An 18909-nucleotide genomic window follows, 5' to 3' on the forward strand; every position below is an offset into this window, starting at 1 on the left:
CTGTGGTCAAAAAGGCAGTGATGGATTTTAAGAACTGAAGCAGATGGCAAAGGGCGGGAAGAACTCTGTATATCCAAACCCACTGACTGGTTCTCACCTAAGCTTCAGATCTGCTTCATGCAACAAGCAAACTCCTGACCCGAAAATCCAGCAATTCTATTGTTCACCCCTGAGAAAGAATAGCTTCCCACTCACCCAGGGAGGAAAGCAGCCTCTAAACAAGAATTATCTCACAGTAAACTGGCCCAGGGATGCTGGTAGGACACATTCCCCCCGCCACCAACCCACCGCCAACACACCATAATTATTGAAAAAGTGGGTGGGTGTAACATGTCCTCACAACTTTCTGATACAGAATTAAGTCAATCACTCCCCCACCCCACCCCTGCAGTTGAGCAGAGTCTAAATGGGTCACGGGTCTTTGGGATCTGGAGTGAGCTTGCAACCCACAACACTGGCATCCAGGGACCTGTGTGATAAAAAATAAATAGGAATCTGGACAATGTGAACAGTGTAACAATTCTGCCAAGACCTCTCTATCAGCAAATTAACAAAAATGAATTAATCTTGGACTTGGAGAGTGAGGAACTTGGCAAATCCTCTCCCCCAAGAGCAACGATAAATCTGGATATAACTGTCAAAAACAACCACTACAGGACTTTAAAAACTCAGTAAGGATATACACACTGAAACGTTCTTGTTCAAAACAAACTTTCAAATTCCAGTAGAAGCTGTGAGTACTTGTGGTGTTTTATCATGGGCTGAGGTGACAGAATTCCAGCTGAGCTATTTAAAATCCTAAAAGATGATGTTGTTAAAGTGCTGCACTCAATATGCCTGCAAATTTGGAAAACTCAGCAGTGGCCATAGGACTAGAAAGGGTCAGTTTTCATCCCAATCCCAAAGAAGGGCAATGCCAAAGAATGTTCAAACTACTGCACAATTGTGTTCATTTCACATGCTAGCAAGGTTATACTCACAATCCTTCAAGCTAGCCTTCAGCAGTACATGAACTGAGAACTTCCAGATGTACAGGCTGGGTTTAAAGAAGGCAGAGGAACCAGAGATCAAATTGCCAACAATCACTGGATCATGGAGAAAAGCAAGAGAATTCTGAAAACAAACAAACAAACCAAAAAACAAAAGCAAACACAAAAAAACCCCATCTCCTCCTTTACTGAGTACACGAAAGACTTTGACTGTGTGGATCACAAAAAACTGTTGAAAATTCTTAAAGAGATGAGAGTACCACCTTACCAGCCTTCTGAGAAACCTGGACTGGTTCAAAATTGGGAAAGGAGTACGCCAAGGCTATATATTGTCACCTGCTTATTTAACTTCTATGTAGAGTACCTCATGTGAAATGCCCGACTGGATGAATCACAAGCTGGAATCAAGACTGCCAGGAAAAATATCAGTAACCTCAAATATGCAGATGATATCACTCTAATGGCAGAAAGTGAAGAGGAACTAAAGAGCCTCTTGATGAAGGAGAAAGAGAGTGAAAAAGCTGGCTTGAAATTCAACATTAAAAAAACTAAGATCATGGCATCTGGTCCCATCACTTTACGGCAAATAGAAGGGGAAAAACTGTACATAGTGGTAGATTTTATTTTCTTGGGCTCCAAAATCACTGCAGACAGTGACTTTGCCAACAAAGGCCCATATAGTCAGAGCTATGGTTTTTCCAGTAGTCCTGTATGGATATGAGAGTTGGACCATAAAGAAGACTGAGAGCCGAAGAATGCTTTCGAACTGTGGTGCTGGAGAAGACTTCTGAGAGTCCCTTGGACTGCAAGGAGATCAGACCAGTCTAAAGGAAATCAACCTGAATATTTGCTGGAAGGACTGATGCTGAAGCTCCAACACTTTGGCCACCTGATGCAAAGAGCCAACTCATTAGAAAAGACTGATGCTGGGAAAGATTGAAGGCAAAAGGAGAAGGGGGCAGCAGAGGATGAGATGGTTAGATAGCATCACTGACTCAACAGACATGCATCTGAGCAAACCCTGGGAAATAGTCATGGACAGATGAGCCTGGTGTGTTCCAGTCCACGGGGTTGAAAAGAGTCAGGCATGACTTAGTGACTGAAAAACAAGTTCCCCTCTCGCACACTTAGCCATGAGTACCAGGAGGGGCCCACCCAATTCGGCGCTCCATCGAAAAGTCCCATGCCAGGGACAAACTGAAAACAGGGAAGGCCGTCATGGCTCTCTGAGGCGTCAATGCTGGTTGTAGAAACACAGAACAGAAAACGCAGAAATGGAGTCTGGGGTATGGGATGATTGCTGCAGACCTCTGTGAGCTCCCACACAATCCTGGAATCTGGAAGGCTGCGTGCATACATGGGGTGAGGGTACACCCAGGAGAGAACAGAGAGCACTGTTCGGATAACTGAGAGAGCTATCTGTTCCTTCCAGCTGTTTGAGACTTGCTCAGACAGATAGTAAGTTAGGGAGATGCATAAACTGACTGAAGATGAGTGTGTGGCCCAAACCACACACCGGTCCCTTTGCCGAGGGCAGAGGCCACATCACATGTGTGTTTAAGCACAACCTCTGACCAGTCATTGGGTCATCACTCAGCCATGCTCACCTGGCTGCCCCTCAGGAAGACTAGCTTTAAAAAAACAAACAAGAGCAGACATCTGTGAGTGTACATCTCAGGATCTCATGAGAAACAGACTCTAGAACCAGCTTCAGCAAGCCACCAAAACAACAGTGACAACCGCCACCACTCCTGGGACGGGGATCAGAACCCAGAGCTGAGGTGGGAGTCACACAGATGTATACAGCTGTTAAAGCTCATCAAATTATGTTATACTGTACTGTATGAAAACTCTGTCTCAATGAGGTTATTTTTTAAAACTTGACCTTTTCATCTGAAAAATCTGCTCTCTAAAGGCAACCAGTTACTTTGGATGAATATCTTTTCATCCTTTTGTTCTGTATGTATATAATCACAAATATATAAAGTATACATTTTATCAAAATGGTAACTATATAAATAATTCTGCAACTTGCTTTTTTCACTTAAATCTTTCTGCAGGAAGCATACAGGTATTTCACCTTTTTTTTTTTTTCTTAAACAGCTACAGTACTCCAGAGTTTGGAGGTACAGTATATTTATCCAAGACTGATTTAATGACCACTGCTTTTAAAAAGCTTCCAGTTTGGAAGTGCCATTGGAGCTGTGGTGTGAAGGCATAGTGTCGTCTAGGTGAGGCAAAGTGGGGCTTTCCAGAGTGAAACACAGCAAACTGTGAAAACCCCACCGTGAAAGGGGGTGGCACCCGTGGGGAACCTGTGATCTGCTGGATAAAAGACACAGGATAGGGAAACGGGCTTAGATGAGGCTGAAGAGAGAACAAAGGCAGGACCACGCACCCTGAGGCCTGAGTTAGGAGGCACAGTGTGAGCCGCTGGGGGTTGCTGGGAGTGGAGCAGAGCGACCTATCTGTTCAGACAGGTTCTGGGTGAGAAGAGGTGCTGGCAAGGGTTTTACAGGCTGAGATCATAGCAGACTGGACGAGGGTGGGAGTAGTCCAGGCTGAGTCTAATTCAGTCACATGAACAGTGTAAAGAGATCTGTTCGCCTCATTTCTTGTGAAGAGTGTTATCATCAGCCTTTCGGTGTCTACAGTGTGCTAGACAGACTGTATAGGCGCCTTTGAGCTGATTACTAGCAGAGGTAAGACTCTCTCCCTTTCAGTCTCTTCCTGTGGATTCTTTACATCCTTTGTCCAGCTGCCACCACACTGTTGCCTCTGACCAGATCTTCCTGACATACTATGGGATTTACATCTTGTTTGCTGTGTTAACTGTAAATGATTTCCCTCCTTTATCGTCAGTTGACTTTTGTTTATGATGTCTTCTACCACTTAGGGTCGAATCTGTCCATCCCTCCCTCTGGGCTTTCATAAGACACTTCCCTCCTCCTCCCCCCACTAGTCTGAGCTCACACTGACATTTTCAAGAAGGGCGGGACTAGCTGGTATCCCCTTCAACCCAGGACACACGCAGGCAGCAACCGAGTTACAGCTGAGAGCCTTGGAACTTTGAGTGAGCGCCCTTCTGTCAGCCCCTTGGATGCCTTCCCGGGGCTGCTGTGGTCTTGGGAGCAGTAGTTTCTTGTCTTCTGAGAATTAAGGAGGGCTCTGCAGGGACGACTGAAAGAGAATCTGGCCTGGCCACCTCATTCTGCAGTGTCACTGAGAACACGTGTGACCAGCAGAGATTCTGGAAGCAGACAAGCACAGGCTCATGCTCGGTTTCTAATGTCAGCTGTGAGATTTCCACCACTTAAATCCTGCTTCCTCATCCAGGAAACGAAGAGAGTGGCGCCGACGTCACGGAGCCTTGCCCATGGGCTGTGGTCAGAGGGCAGAAAACAGTGCCTGCACCACGGGCATGCTGCAGCCAGTGGTAACTGCTCATTATGACAACTACAAATTCCCCCAAAAGGAAAGGCATTCATGAGTTAGTTACATTGTTATAGAAGTAAGTTACTGTATAATCTTGGCTTCCCTGATAGCTCAGTTCCTAAAGAATCCACCTGCAATGCAGGAGATCCTGGTTTGATTCCTGGGTTGGGAAGATCCCCTGAAGAAGGGAAAGGCTACCCACTCGAGTATTCTGGCCTAGAGAAGTCCATGGACTGTATGGTCCATGGAGTCAAAAAGAGTCAGACACGACTGAGCTACTTTTACTTTCACTTACTGTATAATCTTAACACAGAATAGAGTTTGAACATGCTACTAGGAACTTCCCTGGTGGCTCAGACAGTAAAGCGTCTGCCTGCAAGGCAGAAGACCTGGGTTCAATCTCTGGGTCAGGAAGATCCCCTGGAGAAGGAAATGGCACCCCACTCCAGTACTCTTGCCTGGAAAATCCCATGGACAGAGGAGCCTGGTAGGCTACAGTCCATGGGGTCACAAAGAGTCGGACACGACTGAGCAACTTCATTTTCACTTTTCACTAGAGACATCAGTCTTGAAATTTTAAAACTGTGTTTCATGACAATTGTATCAGCACCTCCAGATGAACTAAGTCCCTTCCCTTAGTGGAAGCAGGGCAGGGGACACACTCTTTATGTGTGCCTTACCTGATCCTATCAATTCCAGAGCTGTAAACCCCTAACTCCAGGATGGAGTTCCTGTATACTATTTCCTCACTGGTGAAGAATGAGGAACAAGAACCTACAAGGACCCAACACAAAACACTGGTTTGGTGAAATGAAGCAACCTGGAGAAAGGAGGACCACACTGGTCGATATGCAGGACTGAACAGAACCTAGAGCAGGCATGCTCAGATACTTTTCCTTACAAAACCGCCCAGATTCCTAATGACACTTTTCCTATCAAAATGACAGAGGAATGAGTTCCTTCCACACTTCTGCTGACAGGACAGACAGAGAATCAGTGATCCTGATGGTCATGAGCCTGGATGCCTTTCTTTCAGCTTCCACGGGACTCTTCAGCAGAATGACTGCTCACTGAGAAGCTGTTCCTGAGCAACCTAACTAGAGGGGGCCTCTGCCACTGCCCATCACTCTCATGTTCTCTTCCTCAATTTCTTCTGTAGCACTTACCACTTACTGAAACTGTTCTGACTATTTATTTGTATACTTACATATTTTCTGTCCCCTCAATTAGAAAGTAAGCTTCATGAGGTTAGGATAGTTGCTGTCTTGTTCTTCACTGAATCCCATGAAGGGATTCAGAAAAAAGTTTGTGAGCCAATAAATAAAGCTTTATCCTTTCCTTTCTCTATAGTTCTTGAGTAAAGCACTGCATGTCAAGTCTCACCCACTAGGCTGAACACCTGAAGGTGGTTTATACAGTAAAAGCAGAGATATCTGCTGAGGCCAGGGCATGCTGATTTGGTCACTGTATATACTAAGATACTGGATGAGTTATTTAATTTATTTGAGTTTGCTTCCTCATCCATAAAATCAAGAGGTTGAAGTAGATAACCCTAGAGGCTCCTCTCAGAAATCTGACTGACTCACTGATGATTAAAAACAGCAGGCTAGCAAAGAAGATGGTATCTCTTGGATTAGACTGGCCGAGAAGATCTGGCTCTAAATCTGTTATGCTTCCCATGAAGCATGAGCTCTGGCTACCTGACAGAGGGCATAAATCATGAGTCTTAGTTCCAGTCTCTGGAAGGCTTCATCAGCATTCTATTGCCCCAGCCAGGAGGACAGCACCAAAGTAGTTTCCACTTAGCTAAAACTGGGACTCCAAGTAAAAGACAATAGAACATTCTTCTAAAGCTCTCAAAGAGCCAAACCATGATCTATAATATATTAAGTCAAACTGCTTACCTTGATTCGAGGCATAGTAACTGTAGGTGGCTTTGCTTCAGCCACAAAACTGAGAGATGATCCCTTTTCCACAAGATAAGTTGTGTAGGGCATAAATTTCACACCCTTTGATCCAAACACAAAATCATCTCTCAAGGCATCTATCAGCAGAATAACAACTTTACTGAAGAGCGGTGGTGGAAGCTCGGTCCAGTTGGAACTGGCTCCTAAAGTGTTTGAAAATGAAAAAGGAAATTGAATTTTAAACTCTTTTTTAGTATCCAGGAACTTTATAATCTGGTTTCTCCCTACTTCTCCAGCACATACTCTGTCACATCTACACATCCTGACCCAAAGGAAAGGGCCTGTTCTTGGGAAACAACGCTGGGGTCAGAGGGTGGGTGACAAGTAAGCTCAGGAGCCCCCGTAGAGAGGAGAGAATTGTCCTTAGCATTGTGGGGTGTACTGACACCGAGGAGTTGCTTCTTGCGAGTCCTACAACGGGATATCAGGGAGCTTGATACAAACAGTGCTGCAGGGAACGGACGGGCGAGCATTTACAAACTGTCTTTCCATAGTTATTAGCTAGTATTGTGTGGACTTGGGCCAAAACGCGAGTTCTTTTACCTAATATTTATTGCTGGGTATTTGAGGGCTCTACGCAGGGAGGTCTTTACTGGAAAAAACGGGCCCTTGGAGGAATGCCACAGAAGAAAACACAAGAGGTCGCAGGAATCTTACCTGCTGTGTCTTACTGAGCAAAAAGGATGCCTGGAACAGGGAGTGACCCAAACATCTGCTCAGGGAAGGGGGTTGCGGTTCACTGGATGAGTACAGCTGGGGAGAGTCTTACTTTTTACGGGTACAGAGAGCTTACTTTGCGGTGACCAGGGACGAAGATCTTAGTGCGGCTGGTACTGGTGCTGGCCACAAAGTTGTAGGATACAGAAAAGGAGGCTGGAGCGGCAAGAAGGGGATCCTAGGGGGTCGGGATCAGAATGGAAGAGACCCCGGGAGCCCCGGGCAGAAGATGAAGAGGCGAGGCTCGTAAGGGCAAAGTAGGGCCCGGGGAGCAGAGACGCTGTGGGGAGGGGGGCGCAGTCGTACCAGCAGAGGGTTCGGGCGCCGGGGACTCTGCTTGCCGCTCCGCTCCGGAAAAGACGGGAGCCGGGAAGAAGCCCCGGAGGAACAGCGCGACGCCGAGGACCTCGATCACGACGCAGCCGGCAGCGAAGGTCCCGGAGCCCAGCCGCATCGTGCCCACCCTCCGCTCCGAGATCCGGATTCCCGGGCACCGGGTCACTTCTCGCCCAGGAGTAGAGGCTCTCGACTCCACCGCCGCCGAGCAGGCGAGATGCGGAGCGCCTGACAAAGTCCCTGCGTCCTTTCCGCGTCCGCCGTCGCGCCGGAAATACGCACCAGGAGCCAGCCGCTTCAGGAGAGGCGGCCCAGGGCTCAGACTGCACTTCCGGTGCGCTCCAGGTTCGTGTTGTGAAAGAGCTGCACTCAGCGTGCCAGCAAATGTGGAGAACTCAGCAGTGCCCACAGCGTTGGAAAAGGTCAGTTTTCATTCAAGAAGGGCTATGCCAAAGAATGTTCAAACTATCGCACAATTGCCCTCATTTCACTTGCTGGCAAAGTAATGCTCAAAAATCCTTCAAGCTAGGCTTCAACAGTATGTGAACCGACAACTTCCAGATGTACAAGCTGGATTTGGAGAAGGCAGAGGAACCAGAGATAACATTGCCAACATCCGTTGGATCATAGAAAAAGCAAGGGAAAACATCTGCTTCACTGACCACACTAAAGCCTTTGACTGTGTGGAGCAAACGAACTGCGGAAAATTCTTAAAGAGATGGGACTCTCAGACCACCTTACCTGCCTCCTGAGAAATCTGTATGCAAGTAAAGAAGGAACAGTTAGAACCGGACATGGAACAATGAACCGGTTCCAAATTGGGAAAGTGCAGTTCAGTTCAATCACTCAGTCGTGTCTGAGTCTTTGTGACCCCATGGACTGCAGCACCCCAGGCTTCCCTGTCCATCACCAATTCCCAGAGCTTGCTTGAACTCATGTCCATTGAGTCGGTGATGCCATCCAACCATCTCATCCTTTGTCATCCCTTTCTCCTCCTGCCTTTAGTCTTTCTCAGCATCAGGATCTTAACCAATGAGTCAGTTCTTTGCATCAGGTGGCCAAAGTATTGGAGCTTCAGCATCAGTCCTTCCAATGAATACTCAGAGTTGATTTCCTTTAAGATTGACTGGTTTGATCTCCTTATAGTCCAAGGGACTCTCAAGAGTCTTCTCCAACACCACAGTTCAAAAGCATCAATTCTTCAGTGCTCAGCTTTCTTTATAGTCCAACTCTCACATTCGTACATGACTACTGGAAATACCATAGCTTTGACTAGATGGACCTTTGTTGGCAAAGTAATGTCTCTGCTTTTAATATGACGTCTAGATTTGTCATAGCTTTTCTTCCAAGGAGAAAATGTCTTTTGCCCCTCCTATTGTTTTGTTGGGGCTTCTCCATTGCCCTTGGATGTGGGGTATCTTTTTTTTTTTTGGTGGGATCCAACATTCTTCTTTCGATGGTGGTTCAGCAGTGAGTTGCAGTTTTGGAGTTCTCCCAGGAGAAGATGAGCGCTTGTCTTTCTACTCCATCATCTTTATATCATGCCAAATCAGGAAAGGAGTACGTCAAGGCTGTATATTGTCACCTGTTTATTTAACTTATATGCAGAGTACGTCATGCGAAGTGCTGGGCTGGATGAAGCACAAGCTGGAATAAAGGTTTCTGGGAGAAATATCAATAACCTTGGATATGCAGATGATAGCACCCTAATGGCAGAAAGCAAAGGGGAATTAAAGAGCCTCTTGATGAAGGTCAAAGAGGAGTGTGAAAAAGCTGACTTAAAACTCAGCATTAAAAAAACTAAGATCATGGCATCCTGTCGCATCACTTCATGGCAAACAGATGGGGAAACAATGGAAACAGTGAGAAACTTAATTTTTTTAGGCTCCAAAATAACTGCAGATGGTGATTGCAGCCATGAAATTAAAAGATTCTTGTTCCTTGGAAGAGAAGCTGTGACGAATCTAGACAGCATATTAAAAAGCAGAGACATCACTTTGCTGACAAAGATCCATACGGTCAATGCTATTGTTTTCCCACTGGTCATGTATGGATGTGAAAACTGGACAATAAAAAAGGCTGAGTGCTGAAGAATGATGCCTTCAAACTGTGGTGTTGGAGAAGGCTCTTGGGAATCCCATAGACAGCAAGGAGACCAAGCCAGTCCCTTGGACAGCAAGGAGATCAAATCCTAAAAGAAATCAACCCTGAACATGGACTGGAAGGATTGATGCTGAAGCTAAAGTTACACCACATTGGCCATCAATGCAAAGAACTGACTCATTGTAAAAGACCTTGATGCTGGGAAAGATTGAAGGCAGGAGGAGAAGGGGACAACAGAGGATGAGATGGTTGGATGGCATCACTGCCTTGATGGACATGAATTTGAGCAAGCTCCTGGAGATAGTGAAGGATAGGGAAGCCTAGTGTGCTGCAGTCCATGGGGTCACAAAGAGCTACAGAGATGGGCCAAGGGACATGCTGGCTTTTCCCAGCCAAGGGTCATGTCTGTGGCAGGAGGTCCTGGGCAGTCACCCTCCATCCCAGATCAGGCAAGACTGGTAGGAGGCATGTCCAGCTCCACAGGTCCTCAATTTCCCAGCAGGCTGATGAGTCTATCCCCAGACACAACCAAGGCCTTTCTCCCTGAAGGCAACTCAGGGACCAGTCTTTAAAGGAACCCATGTCTGGTCATCTTCCTAGGAGCATACAGAGGCCACCACACATCCACTCCTGAGTGACCCACACATTACAGACGAGGCTGCCTGCCTCCGATGTCCCCGTCCTGCAGGCTCCTGCCTGGCCCTCTTGAGATCCATCATTCCCAGAGGGCTGTGGTTACTGCCCCTTGGTCTCTCCCACCTCTGCCTGTCCATCTGTCTTCCCCGAATCAGGACACTGTTCCACCCCCCCCACCCCACAGTGCTCCTGGATTCCTGCCTTGGAGCTTGCCCCTGTGAACTGTGTTGACCATCAGCATTTGTCACCCCAAGAGGCCCCCAGGAAGATGAATGAACCTCGTGTACAGGTGGGTCACTGCTGAGCTGTCTGGGTTGAGATGAGGTCACTTGATGAGCCATGTTCAGAGTGTGTGTGTATGTGGGTGGGTGGCGGGCGTCCTCACAAGGGGAAGTCTGGACACAGACACATGGGGGACAAAGTGATGTGACAGCAGCAGTGGAGATGGGGTGATGGAACCCCAGGAGCTGGGAGGGTCATGGAACTGACCATTCTGAGAACCTGCGGGAGGAGTGGGCCCCCTACACTTTGACCTCAGGCTCCAGGATTAAGAGTAAGCATGTCATGTTCCAGCCCGTCATCTAGTACGATGTGGGGTCCTGGGGTGGGGGAGTGGGGCCTGTGCTTGTTGAAATCCAGGATCATCTCTGGCCGCCTCCTCTCTGAGCACAAACCCCACTCTTCTTTGGGGAGACAAACCCAGGACCCAGGATTTCTGCACCTTGAACATCCCTGTCATTGCCAGCTGCCCCCATCAGCCCCATCCCCAGGGCATTCCAGGCCCCATCCAGGAGCCACAGTGTGAGTGGCTGTAGGCCAACCCTTATCCTACCCCCTGGACTTGAGTGCAGTCACCTGAGAATTGATTCACCAGTCCCCGCACACATCCCATATCGCAGGACAGGTCATTGTTCCTGGTTTGGGGGTGTTGAGTGTGGTCCTTGAATCTGGACAAAGAAAATCCTCCCCAAGAGACAAGGGCACAGCTGGACCAGGAAGTCAACACTGCTCCCTCCCATCCTCCATGGAGTGAGGTCAGAGCCCCAGTGATACCCAGGAAAGGATGTAACAGCCAGAGGAGTAGAGCATCCTTGGATTGGGGCCCAGTCACCAACTCACTCCCCCAGAGAAAGCAGTGTTTTCACCAGAGCTTCAAAATGTGACCGTTCCCCTAGCAACATCCAGGCTCGGGGAACCAGCCAGATGGAAACCTCATTTCAGTGTATCTGGTATTTATAGGCCCAGTCTTGGGGTGGGGGATAGTCCAGCTTGAAGGAAGATGGATGTGCTCCAGTTCTGGATGCTTGCTGTCCAAGCCCATGCATCGCTGTCCCTGCCCCATGCCCAGCCCCCATCCATTTATGACCCTGTCCATCCATGTCCCCATCCATCCCTGATCCTGTCCATCCATGTCCTCCTCCATCCTTGTCTGTCCCATCTCTCTATGGCCTTGTTCCCCTCAGGAAACCCTTTAGATTCCAAGTGTCCACTTTCCCACCTCAACCGCATCCCTCTGTCCAATTAAATTTGCAGGATTCTTGCCTCAGTGAAGACAGGGCGAATACCCCACATGGGTGTTTTTAGCAGTGACTTGACTTCCCTTCTCTTCTGGGCTGGGGTTTGGCCGGATCTGATTTGGTTTCCAGCTGCCCTAGGGGTGGAATCAGGCACCTCCTCACCACCATCGCCCCTAACTCCACACTTCTCATCCAGCCTCAGGGCTGACACAGACCTCCCTGGACTCCCCCACTTCCCCCACTTGCTCACCCTCTATCCGGTCCTCAGTCCACCTGTGCTGACAGGTGAGAGCTCCTTCCAGATGCTCCCAAGTGCTTCACCCCAACATCCTCCTGGGGTTGGCCCCCTGTTGTGCAGGGATGGCCACTCACACTGATCCCCACCTTCAGGGCTTGAGTGGGCATCAGACATGCTGCATGCAATGGGTAAACCTGCCTCAGGACATGGGAAGGAGCAGCCACGCCCCAGGACGTGGGGAGGTGTGACCGACCACAGGGTGGACGTCACCACCTGTCTCACCAGGCGAGGGCAGCTGCATTCTCCCTTCCCAGAGACTTTCTCACCCAGCCTGATGATGACCTGGCCTTGTTCCCACACCCCGTCTTTCCTCCACTGGCCATGCTCTTGTCATGAACAGAGCAAGACAATGTGGTCAGTGGCTGCGGGCTGAGGCACACGGACACTGGCTGACCCTCCTGTGCTCATGCTGACTGGCCTCTGCTCCTGGCTCCGGGAGGTCACCTGAGTCTGATGGGAGTGTCCGTGCTCCCTGGGCCTCGGTCCATGTTGGTCTGTGCTGATGGCTTGATGCACAGTGGGGCTTTTGGAGACCTGAGCAGAGGCTGACGTCAAAGGTCAGCCATGACTCAGGCTACCCTGAGTGGTCCCATCCAGTGGACGCCCAGCCCTACTTCTGACCTGTGCCCTCAGCTGATTTTATCTGTCATTTCACCTGAGTATACAGCTCAGTAAGCCTTGGGATCCTCCAAAAACCCCCAGGGTGGTGTTGGGCCCCAACCTCACAGTCAGGTTCAGAAGTAGGGATCTCCAGGCCCTGAAATCTGCAGGGCCCGCTGCCAGAGGAGGGGTAGGAGACCCCAGTTGTAGTTAAGCTGGGTCCAGGGCCCTCCTGTATATAGGCATGCTAGCCATGTATCAGGAAGGGGCCAGCTCCTCCCCTCTGGCCTGGTCTCTGGCTTCTGTGAAATGATATGGGAGTGCAAGTGCTGGAGGTGCCCCAGTGCTGCGGGCTCCTCAGGTTCCAGGGACACACAGGGCACACAGGGTGGCCACAGTGCTCCCACGGTGTTAAAGCCCTTTCCTAGGATTAGCCTGTAGGTGAGAAACTCCATCCCAAGGAGGGGCAGCGGAGCTGGAAGATCACCCAAGGATGGGCTCTCCCTGCTGTGACCTCCAGGTGAGCCCAAACTGCAGGCAGAGGTGGACCCCTCCAGTTGGAGCTCTCGTGGCTCAGACACTCATGTCCTGGGCTTTGGGGGGACAAATACCTTGGCAACCGTGGTACTTGCCTATATCTGCTGTGGTTAGAGCCTGCCCTGTCTCCTCTTCGTGACAAGGTTCTCACCCCTCCCAGCAGGCCTCTCGGGGGTTAATGGGATGGAAGTGTCCGCAGCAGGATTGGAGAGTCTATAGTGGAGGCCACTGGAGGCTACACAGTAGGCAAGACAGTTCCCATCAGTCTCGCCCTTCCAAGCATCATGGTTGTAGGCCCGCACACAGTGCATATTTCAATGTGGTAGTAGGTGCAGTGATCCAGGGATTGGTCCAGCCCACCAGGGATGCCCAGTCCATGTAGGCGTCAGCGTGGCGTGCATGCGGAGCCCTGGCCATGCTCCCACACTCCCAGGAGGACCCCTTGGTGTGATCCCTGGAAAGATCAGAAAGTCAGCCAGCAGTGTCCCCTCCCACTCCTCCCAGCCAAGTTGCAACGAGAAACATAAGGCACCTTGGCAGGGGTGGGGGTGGGTAGGGGGGGTGGGTGCAGGAGGAAGCTGGTGCAGGGGTGGCCTGGTGCCTCCTTATGGTGTGCCATGACCCAGCTCAGCTGTGAGCACACAAGGCTGTGCTGAGCCATGTGAGCCTCCCAGTAAGTCCCCGAAGATGAGAGCAGCCCAGCAGACCTCACCCCTTCCCTCCACGTCTAGTAGATGGAAGAGCCTCTTCCCCTTGCCATTCTGGAAGCTGTTATAGGTTTTTGTGGGTTGGGCCCCTGCCTGTGCTCCCTACACAGAACTGTTTGCTCTGTGGCCTGATGTCCCCTCCTTGATGTTCTCAGGAAAGAATCAGGGGTTTCCAGAGCAGCGTCTATAGGCAACTCTGCATTTGCACCCATGTTTACATCTTCCGTGTAAACACACAGCCTTCCTTGACCTTATGCCTCCTCATCCATAAGGGGATGGTGGTTTCTGCTCATAGGGTGGGTGGAGGGCACACCTATGGCCACAGCACTGGCTCCGTAGACAGCATGGCCCCTTGTGGGCCTGGACCCCCACACGACTGACACCACCTGGCACACAATCATGACTCAGTGACACTGGCTGCCAGGTGTTCAGTCAGGAGGGACCCAGAAGCAGCACCTAGAGATAGACCAGATATGCTTTTTCACAGGCAGTGGATGTACTGGTTATTAGTTCAGTTCAGTGTCCGACTCTTTGCAACCTCATGGGCTGCAGCATGCCAGGCTTCCCTGTCCACCACCAACTCCTGGAGCTTGCGCAAACTCACGTCCATCGAGTCAGTGATGCCATCCAACCATCTCATCCTCTGTTGTCCCCTTCTCCTGCCTTCAATCTTTCCCTGCATCAGGGTCTTTTCTAGTGAATCAGCTCTTAGCATCAGGTGGCCAAAGTATTGGAGCTTCAGCTTCAGCATCAGTCCTTCCAATGAATATTCAGGACTGATTTCCTTTAGGATGGACTGGTTGGATCTGCTTGCAGTCCAAGGGACTCTCAAGAGTCTTCTCCAACACCACAGTTCAGAAGCATCAATTCTTTGGCACTCAGCTTTCTTTATAGTCCAGCTTTCACATTCCTACGTGACTACTGGAAAAACCATAGCTTTGACTAGACGGACCTTTGTTGGCAAAGTTATGTATCTGTCTTTTAATATACTGTATATGTTGGTCATAACTTTTCTTCCAAGGAGCAAGCGTCTTTTGATTTCATGGTTGCAGTCACCATCTGCAGTGACTTTGGGGCCCGAGAAAATAAAGTCTCTTACTGTTTCCATTGTTTCCCCATCTATTTTCCATGAAGCAATGGAACGGGATGCCATGATCTTAGTTTTTAGAATGTTGAAGTTTAAGCCAGCTTTTTCACTCTCTTCTTTCACTTTCATCAAGAGGCTTTTCAGTTCCTCTTCGGTTTCTGCCATAAGGGTGGTGTCATCTGCATATTTGAGGTTAATGATATTTCTCCCAGCAATCTTGATTCTAGCATATGCTTCACCAAGCCTTGCATTTCACATGATGTACTCTGCATAGAAGTTAAATAAACAGGGTGACAATATACAGCCTTGACGTACTCCTTTTCCTATTTGGAACCAGTCTGTTGTTCCATGTCCAGTTCTAACTGTTGCTCCCTGACCTGCATACAAATTTCTCAAGAGGCAGGTCAGGTGGTCTGGTATTCCCATCTCTTTCAGAATTTTCCACAGTTTATTGTGATCCACACAGTCAAAGGCTTTGGCATAGTCAATAAAGCAGAAATAGATGTTTTTCTGGAACTCTCTTGCTTTTTCGATGATCCAGCAGATGTTGGCAATTTGATCTCTGGTTCCTCTGCCTTTTCTAAAACCAGCTTGAACATCAGGAAGTTCACGGTTCACATATTGCTGAAGCCTGGCTTGGAGAATTTTTAGTATTACTTTACTAGCGTGTGAGATGGGTGCAATTGTGTGGTAGTTTGAGCATTCTTTGGCATTGCCTTTCTTTGGGATTGGAATGAAAACTGACCTTTTCCAGTCCTGTGGCCACTGCTGAGTTTTCCAAATTTGCTGGCATATTGAGTGCAGCACTTTCACAGCATCATCTTTCAGGATTTGAAATAGCTCAACTGGAATTCCATCACCTCCACTAGCTTTGTTCATAGTGATGTTTCCTAAGGCCCACTTGACTTCACATTCCAGGATGTCTGGCTCTAGGTGAGTGATCACACCATCGTGATTATCTGGGTCGTGAAGATCTTTTTTGTATAGTTCTTCTGTGTATTCTTGCCACCTCTTCTTAATATCTTCTGCTTCTGTTAGGTCCATACCATTTCTGTCCTTTATCGAGCCCATCTTTGCATGAAATGTTCCCTTGGTATCTCTAATTTTCTTGAAGAGATCTCTAGTCTTTCCCATTCTGTTGTTTTCCTCTATTTATTTGCACTGATCGCTGAGGAAGGCTTTCTTATCTCTTTTTGCTATTCTTTGGAACTCTGCATTCAGATGCTTATATCTTTCCTTTTCTCCTTTGCTTTTCACTTCTCTTCTTTTCACAGCTATTTGTAAGGCTTCCCCAGACAGCCATTTTGCTTTTTTGCATTTCTTTTCCATGGGTATGGTCTTGATCCCTGTCTCCTGTACAATGTCATGAACCTCGTTCCATAGTTCATCAGGGACTCTATCTATCAGATCTAGGCCCTTAAATCTATTTCTCACTTCCACTGTATAATCATAAGGGATCTGATTTAGGTCATACCTGAATGGTCTAGTGGTTTTCCCTCCTTTCTTCAATTTAAGTCTGAATTTGGCAATAAGGAGTTCATGGTCTGAGCCACAGTCAGCTCCCGGTCTTGTTTTTGCTGACTGTATAGAGCTTCTCCATCTTTGGCTGCAAAGAATATAATCAATTTGATTTCAGTGTTGGCCATCTGGTGATGTCCATGTATAGAGTCTTCTCTTGTGTTGTTGGAAGAGGGTGTTTGTTATGACCAGTGCATTTTCTTGGCAAAACTCTATTAGTCTTTGCCCTGCTTCATTCCCTATTCCAAGGCCAAATTTGCCTGTTACTCCAGGTGTTTCTTGACTTCCTACTTTTGCATTCCAGTCCCCTATAATGAAAAGGACATCTTTTTTGGGTGTTAGTTCTAAAAGGTCTTGTAGGTCTTCATAGAACCGTTCAACTTCAGCTTCTTCAGCATTACTGGTTGGGGCATAGACTTGGATTACTGTGATATTGAATGGTTTGCCTTGGAAACGAACAGAGATCATTCTGTCATTTTTGAGATTGCATCCAAGTACTGCATTTTGGACTCTTTTGTTGAATATGATGGCTACTCCATTTCTTCTGAGGGATTCCTGCCTGCAGTAGTAGATATAATGGTCATCTGAGTTAAATTCACCCATTCCAGTCCATTTTAGTTTGCTGATTTGTAGAATGTCAACGTTCACTCTTGCCATCTCTTGTTTGACCACTTGCAATTTGCCTTGATTCATGGACCTGACATACCAGGTTCCTATGCAATATTGCTCTTTACAGCATCGGACCTTGCTTCTATCACCAGTCACATCCACAGCTGGGTATTGTTTTTGCTTTGGCTCCATGTCTTCATTCTCTCTGGAGTTATTTCTCCACTGATCTCCAGTAGCATATTGGGCACCTACTGACCTGGGGAGTTCCTCTTTCAGTATCCTATCATTTTGCCTTTTCGTACTGTTCATGGGGTTCTCAAGGCAAGAATACTGAAGTGGTTTGCCATTCCCTTCTCCAGTGGACCACATTCTGTCAGATCTCTCCACCATGACCCGCCAATCTTGGGTTGCCCCACGGGCATGGCTTAGTTTCATTGAGTTAGACAAGGCTGTGGTCCTAGTGTGATTAGATTGACTAGTTTTCTGTGAGTACGGTTTCAGTGTGTCTGCAGACAATGGAATATTACTCAGCCATAAAATGAAATGAATTTCAGTCAGTTGTAGTGAGGTAGATGAACCTAGAGCCTGTTGTAGAGTGAAGTAAGCCATGAAAATTTCTTAAATGCAGGGATCATGTAGAGCCCAGCAGTGCTTGTGAATGTGAAGTGCCCAAGAACAACAGTTGTAATGTTTTGGGAAATGGCCACAAGACCATTTCTTCATGTCCTGCTCTTATTACTATGGTAACTGGAGCCTTAGGGTTAGTCTTAGTTCCTGGTTGTAAAGTAGAGTGGAATGTATGAGAGGAAGCCAGAAAAGGTTGTGTCTCATTACTTCTTTTTCTTTTTAAGTTAATGTGTATTTTTATTGGAGTAAATTTGACTTGCAATATTGTGTTTGGGGCAGGTGCATCAGGTGGCCAAAGTATTGGAGTTTCAGCCTTAGCATCAGTCCTTCCAATGAACACTCAGGGCTGATCTCCTTTAGGATGGACTGGTTTGATCTCCTTATAGTCCAGGGGACTCTCAAGAGTCTTCTCCAACACCACAGTTTAAAAGCATCAGTTCTTTGGCGCTCTGCTTTCTTTATTGTCTAGCTCTCACATCAATACGTGACTACTGGAAAAACCATAGCTTTGACTAGATGGACCTTTGTTGGCAAAGTGATGTCTCTGCTTTTTAATACGCTGTCTAGGTTGGTCATAACTTTCCTAGTTTGAGCATTCTTTGGCATTGCCTTTCTTTGGGATTGGAATGAAAACTGACCTTTTCCAGTCCTGTGGCCACTGCTGAGTGTTCCAAATTTGCTGGCATATTGAGTGCAGTGCTTGCACAGCATCATCTTTTAAGATTTGAAATAGTTCAGCTGGAATTCCATCACCTCCACTAGCTTTGTTCATAGTGATGCTTCCTAAGGCCCACTTCCCCTCAGAATCCAGAATGTCTAGCTCCAGGTGAGTGATCATACCATCATGGTTATCTGGGTCATTAAAATCTTTTTTGTATAGTTCTTCTGTGTATTCTTGCCACCTCTTCTTAATATCTTCTGCTTCTGTTAGGTCCATAGCATTTCTCTCCTTTATTGAGCCCATCTTTGCATGATATGTTGCCTTGGTATCTCTAATTTTCTTGAAGAGATCTCTGGTCTTTCCCATTCTATTGTTTTCCTCTATTTCTTTGCATTGATCACTGAGGAAGGCTTTTTTTTTTTTTAATCTCTCCTTGCTATTCTTTGGAACTCTGCATTCAAATGGGTATATCTTTCCGTTTCTCCTTTGCTTTTCGCTTCTCTTCTTTTCACAGCTATTTGTAAGGCCTCCTCAGACAGCCAGTTTGCTTTTTTGCATTTCTTTT

General features: G+C 47.7%; 1 protein-coding gene across 4 annotated transcripts in view; it reads right to left on the bottom strand.

The window, feature by feature from the left end:
- PIGG (phosphatidylinositol glycan anchor biosynthesis class G (EMM blood group)) overlaps positions 1 to 7716 on the bottom strand; it is a 41676-nt gene extending 33960 nt beyond the window's left edge. For all 4 annotated transcript variants that reach the window (XM_070372838.1, XM_070372835.1, XM_005889609.3 and 1 more), the window contains exons 1-2: positions 7415 to 7716; positions 6329 to 6534 (exon numbers count right to left, since the gene is read on the bottom strand). In XM_070372838.1, coding sequence (XP_070228939.1) covers positions 6329 to 6534; positions 7415 to 7562 — 354 coding nt within the window. In that variant the 5' untranslated portion in view covers positions 7563 to 7716. The remainder of the gene's footprint in view (positions 1 to 6328; positions 6535 to 7414) is intronic.
- Between the last annotated feature and the right edge of the window lie 11193 nt (positions 7717 to 18909).

This window comes from Bos mutus, chromosome 6, assembly GCF_027580195.1.
Source record: "Bos mutus isolate GX-2022 chromosome 6, NWIPB_WYAK_1.1, whole genome shotgun sequence".
Classification (NCBI taxonomy): Eukaryota; Metazoa; Chordata; class Mammalia; order Artiodactyla; family Bovidae; genus Bos; species Bos mutus.